This window comes from Austrofundulus limnaeus, unplaced genomic scaffold (genome assembly GCF_001266775.1).
Source record: "Austrofundulus limnaeus strain Quisiro unplaced genomic scaffold, Austrofundulus_limnaeus-1.0 Scaffold199, whole genome shotgun sequence".
NCBI lineage: Eukaryota > Metazoa > Chordata > Actinopteri > Cyprinodontiformes > Rivulidae > Austrofundulus > Austrofundulus limnaeus.
The window spans coordinates 787,545-796,753 of NW_013952601.1; the positions used below are offsets into that span (position 1 = coordinate 787,545).

The window sequence follows — 9,209 nt, forward strand, 5'->3', positions numbered from 1 at the left end:
ATGGGCCTACTTTATTTTGAAAATTGACCAGAAACGACCTTCATTTCCTATCGGCCTGTCTGGCTTCCAAGGAATGTGAGACCACAGAWATCAGTGTGGTTTCAGTTCTAAGAAAATCCCTTTTAGAAAATCAGAAATCCTATGTTTGTGGAGAATGTGCCTTAAAAAAAAAAAGCTTGACATTTCAGATATATGCTTTCAGTTTTTATTTTTAAACAYTTGCAACCAGGGTTAAAATCACATATTTATTATTGCCATATAATGTTAAATTATAAATCATAAAGTTTAAACAAAGGCAGATTTAATATAAAGCAATGCAGTGGAAGTCAGTTGCAGCGCAATAATAAARATTTAGCTAGTGTTCCTGACTTTAAACTATTCATGTTATTTCAAGCTGGAAATTATTTCAATAATGGGTAAACACAGATCAACTGCGAAATGATTTCTGTAKTCATATTTTGTTTATGTAAATTCCACAGAAGATGAGAGCGCCCGTTTTCTGCATATAATTATTTTCCATTGTTTTCTCGTGATAAAGACATTAAATAGCGAGGATCGTTTTCTCAAGATAACGAGTTAATGTCCTGATTGCTTTCCTCTTGTGTATCATTCAGATGGCCTGGTCCCTTCAGCTGGTCATCGACAAAGTTTACTATTTATTTATTTATTTATTTATTTATTTATTTATTTATTTATTTATTTATTTATTTATTTATTTATTTATTTATTTATTTACCATCCATTATTTAACCAAGCAAATCCCATTGAGATCGCAGATCTCTTTTGCAATGGCGGCCTGGGCCTGAAGGCAGCCGTACATAATTTTGTCATTTTTGTACCATTACGCGGGATAATATTGTGATTTGTTTGTCTTGTACAAATAACTTTCATATTAGCCCTCATCATTTAAGGAAACAGCTGTCTGACTGCAGATCAGCAGGTGTTTATACAATGATCCTGCTGATATGATAAACTTTTTCGGTGACCAGGTGAGGGGATCGGGTCATCTCCAGTGAATGATGCACAAGAAAACCATAACTCGTTATCTCGATAAAACACTCCTTGTTATTTTGTGACAACGACATGTGTTATCTTGAGAAAACCATGAAAAAAATAATTGTGGAAAATGGACGCTCTCGGCTTTCGTAAAGTACGATCAGGGGAGACATAAAAATCCATTTAACGGRAAAAAAAATCCTAAAACTATTTTTTCCTTCTAAATTTGTGAGTGCTTACATTATTGAACATACAGTAACTCCTCTTGCAAGTTGATCTCTCAAAAACAAAAGTGCAGTTTTCCACACCATTTTAACTGTTGTTTAAAGTTTAAAGTCCCCGTGTCACTGGCACGCTGACTGGGGGGATATCCTGTGAATGTGTGTGTAGGACTTCATGAGGGTCACACTGCCATGGTGAGACACCCCCATCGGTAAAACACACTCCTCCGTCAACGCCCCTCTGTCGACGTCCCAGCACATCACTGTGGAGATGACTTGGTTCTTGTTGTCCCTTCCACCGGTGATAAAAAGTTTGTTGTTGCAGGCCGCGATGGCACAGCTCGCCCTCTCCCCCAGACTGGTCACGAGCGACCAGGAGTCAGACAGAGGGGAGTAGCAGTACATGGCATTCATGGCACCACCTGAAAACACAGACAATGAAAAACTGCAACCGTTTAACAACACTTTGCTAAAATAGAATTCTTGTCTAACTAAATATCTACTGTTTAACACTTAAGTTGTCTCACTTTGTGATTGACATGCTCACATCTACCTGTGTAATGGTGATTAAAGAATTTAAATATACCAGATTCTGATAATAGTTTTGCTGCTCAACGCTTCAGCCTTTTCAATCTTTTTTTTTTTTCGGAGAGTGTCAAATAATTGGTTGAGTCATCACAGGAAGGACATTTTATCACCGTGAATTTTGGTTTTAGTACAGAAACACACTGCTGTGAGACTTCCTGTCAGAAACGTGGATACATCAGCGCCTTTAAACAGTATGAGTGTACCAACACAAGCCAGGTGCTCCATGTCTCTAGAGGRTGCAGCATTCATCATTTACAACAGCAACAAAAAAGGTTTAATTTTGAACCACAGGAGTCTAAAGATATATGTCAGGATGGATGTAGTAACTTCTTTACTTACTTACTCTTAGCACAATGACTCCCAAACCTTTTTCTTTTTTTTTGTTTCCGACCCACAAAATGGCAACAGCAGGGACTTGTAACCCTCAATAAAACACGGGCACAATAATGGCAACTTCCCTTAGACTAGTACTTTTAACTTYAAGTTTGAATATTTCTCAAAAATAATGGTAAAAATTATCATTAGCAATCTTTTTTCCCCCTTTAGACCAAAAACGTTTTGTTTTACATTCCAGAAGGAACTGGTTCCAACTTTGCGAGCTACTGTCGTAAGCCCTGTTCCATGCTTTCACACACAATCTGCATATGAGGAGCAACAATCTGCAGCTTTTATGCCTCATTTCATACAAATCAAGAGTTTCATATTTTCTATAGAAAACAACTGAACTCAAAGCATCTTTTTGGTTTTAGAACTTACATTTGTGTCTAAAATCATTGGTTTATGTGGGAAAAATCAATAACTTTACCGTTTTCAGTTACACCATCTAGACTTTAGAGTTTTACCTTTTTATGATGTTACTTTCAACAATTTGCTCAGTCTTTTATTTCCCCATTGAATCATTGTCTAATGTTTACTTGCATAAAATTTAAAATGATAACTTAAAATGTCCTCAGTTTATTGCTGCACATACCCATTTTWTAACCATTTTTTTGGTTCCTATTTTAAACATGTTGCATTGTTTGAGATTTTTTCACACCTTTAAACTTACCAACTATATAAATGCAGTTCTTGAATGTAACAGCATTAGTGCATTTGGTTTCGGATGGAATGGGGGCCCTCAGTTCCCAGCTGTCCGTCCCTGGCTCCCAGCACTGAACTTTATCTGTTGCTAGTTTCCCATTGGGACCACCACCAATCACAAAGATCCATCTGTCATAGCTTGCAGCAGCAAATGAGCTGACGCCCATCGCAAGAGGTGTTGCCTGCAGCAAGTGCGTTAAGAAGAAAATATGCAAGATATGAAACTAAAATAAAAGGATATTTACTAACAATACAAACCATCTTGAGGAGCATTCAGTATAAAGTTACATGTAAATTACCTGTGTCCAGCGATTGTGAAACGGATCATAGGCCTCAACACTTGCAAGTCTCTGAACTCCATCAAATCCTCCCAGTGCRTACACCTTCCCACCGTGAACAGCCATCTTGTGCCTCCAGCGTCCAGTTGACAGAGATTCAATTTGAATCCATTTATCAAGAGCGCCGTTATATTTCCAGACATCATGCTGAGTCTCTTTACCTCCTAAAAGAACAGAATCGTTTGAGAATCCTTTCGCTTTCTGCTCAGGCTTCCTAAAATGAKCCAATGGTTCAATCAAAGAACTACCAGTATCAGGTAAGATATTTACTGTTCAAAGATATGTTATCAAAGTCTTAAAATAAAAAAAAATCATTTTAAGGTTGAAAAACTTCATGACTCAGTCTCAGTCTTAGCAACGTGCATCATCCTGAACCGTTAGGCACAGCTGATGTGTCAGTTCCTGGGTTGGAAAACACCTCAAACCACAACAACTTCCTGTTTGTTCACTTTTATGCCCTGAAATTTGATACAGATACAACTTTGCAACAATTAAAAAATTAAAAGAAAAGACATATAACATGAAAACTACTTTTCATTTGACATTTTGATGAAGTTTAAAAAAAAACAAAACAAAACACAAGCCTGTCCTCTCACCAGAAATGTAGACTTCATTTTGGAAAGTGATACAAGAGAACTCCACCCATTTTTTGTTTTGRGTTTCATCCTCCATCTCTGTCATTGGCAGCCTGGCCACCTCCAGCCGGCTGCGTCTCAGAGGGTCCAAACACATGACTGTGGAAATGAAGCGTTCGTCTTTAGAGCAGCCTCCAATGATCAGGAAGACTTCTGACATAAAGTGTTGCACGCGAGGTTTAGTTCTCTCTGAGACCACCTATAAAGCAAACATGAGTGTATTAATAAATAATAAATCAATAGAGGATAATAGGTGATCTTAGAGGGTGGTATGCTGACCTCCCTGCCGGAGAGGTGAAACATGCGAGCCTCTTGCAGCAAAGAAAAGGCCTCACTGCTGTGACGTATCAACTCATCTGACTCAACTTTCTCCACAAAGTATGCTGGATCCAGCAGAGGCAGGCGCACTTTKGAGAGCAACCTGGTCAGTAAGGGAWAACGTTCATCCTGCCGGGCTCTCAGCCAGTGCATCAGCGCTTCAAAGACACACTCCTCACATTTTACGTCCAGGTCATCCCGCTGCAGGATGACCTCCAGAGACTCCACTGGTAGCTCCAGGAAGTCCTGCTGCTGGACCACCTGRGAGAACTGAGACGTGATGAAGTCCTGAGCCCTGATCCTCAAGCCCGGCAGAGCGTGGCTGTCGGCCAGGTTCAGAATCTCTACACAGCTCTCGAGGTGGATGGACTTACTCAGGAAGCCTGTGCAGGCATCTACCACACGCAGGAACTAAAACAAGAAAATAAACACCTTTTAGTTTTTACTGGTAAATGACTCGTTATTATAAAATGCCATGAGAGGGGAAATGATTGCCTTAACTCAAACATCTCGAACTACTCTAAGTGCACAAGATCCACTTCCCATATGCAAATAAGCACGGTTATGCAATCACAACTTTTAAGCTGAGTGGTTACCACAAACTATATGGTTTCTGTTCCTTTTAGCACCAAATAAATAAATAAATAAATCAGTGATTCAGATGTTCCTAAATGAAATTTAAATGTTGATTCATCACACCACTGGAAGTTTTCTGTTTCAGTCAGATCTTGATGTAATTCCTGTGTTGGTTGAAACGTTCAGAAAGTAGTCATTGTACATCTACAACTGATTAACTTTTGTCTGTAAATCTAAGTTAAGGATACTGGCACAGCTAATCAACATTAGCAAACACAAAGGACCAGCATTGCATTGGATATCTAGTTATTTGACAAACAGGAAACAGTTTGTACAAGCACATGATGTAAGATCTGAACTCTATAAAATTACTTGTGGAGTTCATCAGGGTTCTGTACTTGGACCAAAGTTATTTCTTATATGTGAATGACTTGGTTAATGTTTCAGGGCTCTTTAAATGTGAAATTAAATYATTTGCAGATGATACCACATTTGTTTGATTGGGTAAAGRCATAGAAYGGATGTTAGAAAAAATGCAAACATAATTTGTGAAAATACAAAATTGGTTTAAACTTAATAAATTATCATTAAATTTGAATAAAATTAATTATGAAATTTACAAAGAGACAAAGAGCTGTTAATATTCCATTTAGAGTTGATGGTGTARAGATTAGTAGAGTCAGTGAAGCAAAGTTTTTGGATGTTATTATTGATGAGAACCTGACATGGAAAACTCATATAAAATAGCTAAATCTATTGCATTGCTTTACAAAGTAAGGGACTTGTTTAATGATAAAGCCCTGTAAATGCCATGTAACACAAGTGTTCCACATTTAGTTTATTGTGTTGAGGTATGGGGGAAAGCATGTAAGACTGTTACACAGCCTGTTTTTATTTTGCAGAAAAGAGCTATAAGAGTTATCACTTGAAAACATTACCATTATCCATTGAAATTCTAAGATTTGGTTGATTGTAATATTTTATTAGTTATGTATAAGGCTCACCAAAATACATTACCTTTGAACATCCAGAAAACTTTACAAAGAGAGTGAGCTTTTATAATCTTAAGGGGACAGAGATGTTCATAAAACCTACATTTAGAACCAGTTTGAAAGAACAGTTCACCTCAATCCAAGGAGTGAGATTGTGGAATAATCTGGAAAATGATGTTAAAAATATCAAACCAATGTACGTGAATGATAAAGGTTGGACTGTTAAAAAAATTTGAAATAGTATAATGTGTATCCATATAAATTGTTGTTCTAGAAAGATTTGATGTTTTCATTTTGTTAGCTGAAGATTTTTATTGTTTGAATTTACACGTGAGGAAAAAAGGGGCAGATATAAGATTTTTTCTTCTTTTTGCTGCATTTCATTTCATTGTATTTGTATTTTTTTATTTTTATAATTAAGTTTTGTTTTAAAGAAATGAATAAAGTTTGAAACCAAAAAACGACAACACCTCAGTCAATTTTATAGATAGTGAGCTAATGTGATGCGGAGTAGCTGAATGTAGTCCATAATAATTACTATGAGGGCTACCAAATTGCACAAGATGTTTGTTTAAAACTTGGACAAGCGAGGCAGCAGGTATGCATCCCTTTGAGGAAATCTGTAAACATTTTTTGTTAGTCATTTTCACAGGTTATGTGAATGATGTGAATTGATACAGATTTGTGGCTTGCATTGTAGCAGCAGGATATACACATAATCATTTAATTGTGAATGAACAGASGTGGGCAGAAAAAACATTAATATATTTGAGTACTGTACTTAAGCACAGTTTTTGAGAATTTATGCTTGAGTAGCATTTTATTATTGCTATTTTTTAACTTCACCTTGCAACCAGCTGGTTCAAATCCCTACCCGAGTACATACTGTCATTGTATCCCATGAGCATCCCACTTAACATGACTTTCCCATGTATATTAATGTTGTGTGATTGTGGTCTGGAGTGTGACTAAGGAGTAACTATATAATGCATGAAATTCTAAAGCATCTTGGAACATCTAAGGCTAATGCAAAATAGTTTTATATTTGGGGTTATCGATCTGTCCACTAAAGCAGAAAATTTTCCCATTTATTTTTAACTACACTCAAGTAGAATGCATTGTTAAAAAAATTCACAATTTTTCAAAAAGAAAAAATAAGTAGGTCCTCTGGATGGGTTCTTCTTTAGTGAAACGTTTCGTCTCTCCTCCAAGAGACTTCTTCAGTCTATTAACAGTCTATTAAGGCTATTAACCACATTCTCTACCACACACTGTACCCAGGTGAGGCCACTCCAAGTCTGTATGATTTACCCAAAATTAACAAACAGGATGTACCGGTAAGACCCATTGTTAGCATGATCAACTCTGTCACTTACAATGTTTCTAAATATCTAGCATCAGTACTTGTTCCATTAGTTGGCAGCTCAGATCATCACATACAGAACACTATGGACTTTGTGAACAAGGTGAGGGATGTCATCATGGAGACGGATGAAACTATGGTCTCTTTTGATGTTACATCGCTCTTTACGTGCGTTCCTGTTGATAAGGCGGTGGATGTGGTCTGTGCAAGATTGAAATCAGACACCACTCTCAGCAGCAGAACCACTCTTTCCAAAGAACAACTGTATGTATTGCTATTTTTTGAAAATGGTTCATTTTGTTTAATATTTGAATGATCTGTTTTAATAAAAAGATTGTGGGTGTTATCCAATATTAACCACCACGTTATTGTTCAGCCTTTAACAATTTATGTCCTAAACCTTAAGGGATTGTAAAAACAGCAAACTGTGGCCTTAAAACACCTCGCTGAAGATGAAATGCCTCAGTGGTTCATGTTTTAACTCTAACACTTTCTGCAAAAAATAGAATCACAAAAACACAAACACCTGACACCATGGAGCGGTGGCACAGCTGTGCAGTTAGGCCTCAATGGAAAACTGATCCTGTGTAAACAACTGGTCAACTTTCACTTCCCTCTTAGAGCAACTAACTTCTTAAACAACATGTTTGTTCCCCTAAATAACAAAAATAGTGAAGTGAAAAGATTAAACATTTATTAAAAAGTTCAGATGAGGTTTAATGCGTTGCTTGAATTGTGGTTTTTTTTTTGATTCAAGACAATTTCCCTTTTTCTTTTTATTGTCTAAATATCTAAAAACTACTTACAATTTAACTTAAATAAATCGAAATTAATGCATCAAAAGCTTTAGCTTACAAACTATTTTTTAATTAGGTCATTATTCTGTCAGTAGATTTCAAACCAACATTTAAAYTGTGGTGTGAAAATGTGCTACCAGGAAACTTTCTTGTCAGGTCTTTACGAAGTTTTACCTGAAACTGGCTGGCAGCCTCGAGTATCCTCTGAACATTTGAGTTTGTGAGCACGACTCGGCTGGTGTAAGTGTACTCCAGGAGAGAATGCATTGTCCCTCTGTCCAAGCCTTTTATTTCCACACGCTCCTCATAACTCTCCCGAAGACCACTGCGGAACATGGCCCTGCGCAAAAATACATCAAATAAGTAAAAATAAAATAAAATAAAAAATAACTGTCCAATCACAGTGGAGTGAGACAAAGTTGGGTTATTTTTACCTGAAGTACTGACTGGCAGCAGCAAGAATGGCTCTGTGGCAGGGGAACTCTTGACCCTGAACACACAGGGTCACGTCCGTCAGTTCTCTGTTGACCCTCAGAGTCTCCATCCCTCTCTGCAGCTCTACTGGTAGACCACCATCCTCCCAGCACAACTCACCAATCCCTGCTTCACTCCCTGCCTCCTCTTTCAGACCGGACTTATCTCCGAGTGGTGACAAGGGACAGTCCGTGGTCCTTTCCAGTGAGTCGCTCATCTTTTATACCAAAAACTCTTCACAACTTCAGTTTCCACTGGAGGGCGGGGGAAAAAAAACAGGTCAAACTCTGTAGAAGCAGCTGCAAACAGCAAAGAGACAATAAAGATAAACCCTCTGTGGTTCACACTCACTGCAGCTGTGCTGCTTTGAAATGAGGATTTTGTTTGTGTTGTTTTCCTGTCTCTTCATACTTCCTATTCCTGTGCTGTGAAGGACATGCATAAGTACTGCAATGCTTGTTCTTAACACTTCCTCTTCTCGCGCTGAGTGAATTTCCCCGAAATGTTGCACAATTTTGATATTTTTTCAGAAACACTCGTCTTTTCTCCTGCAGCACACCTCAACAAAGGGTGATAACATTTAACAAACTCTCTCAGCARCGTAACCTGATTGGGATTGACGTGTTTTATCTCAGACTCTTGCAGCATGTGGTTAGCAACATCCTCTCGTTTAGATGTTTCACATTGCTCCACTATGCTGAAACTCGAGTGGGATAGAAGTGACATCTGTGAGAAACAGACTCATGTGCAAAAGATACACTTTAAATTTATTTATTTTATTTATTTATTATTATTATTTTTAGAATCTTGAGAAAAATTCAAGACAAATAC

The 9,209-nt window shown here is 37.4% G+C and overlaps 1 protein-coding gene across 1 annotated transcript; it reads right to left on the reverse strand.

The window, feature by feature from the left end:
- Positions 1-813: 813 nt before the first annotated feature.
- On the reverse strand, positions 814-8,717 carry klhl6 (kelch-like family member 6). The gene is made up of 7 exons (XM_014018701.1): positions 8,339-8,717; positions 8,079-8,244; positions 4,138-4,587; positions 3,820-4,057; positions 3,185-3,387; positions 2,854-3,067; positions 814-1,639 (listed from the first exon to the last, which is right to left on the reverse strand). The coding sequence occupies exons 1-7, from the start codon at positions 8,593-8,595 to the stop codon at positions 1,341-1,343; spliced, it is 1,827 nt and encodes a 608-aa protein (XP_013874155.1). The 5' UTR covers positions 8,596-8,717; the 3' UTR covers positions 814-1,340.
- Between the last annotated feature and the right edge of the window lie 492 nt (positions 8,718-9,209).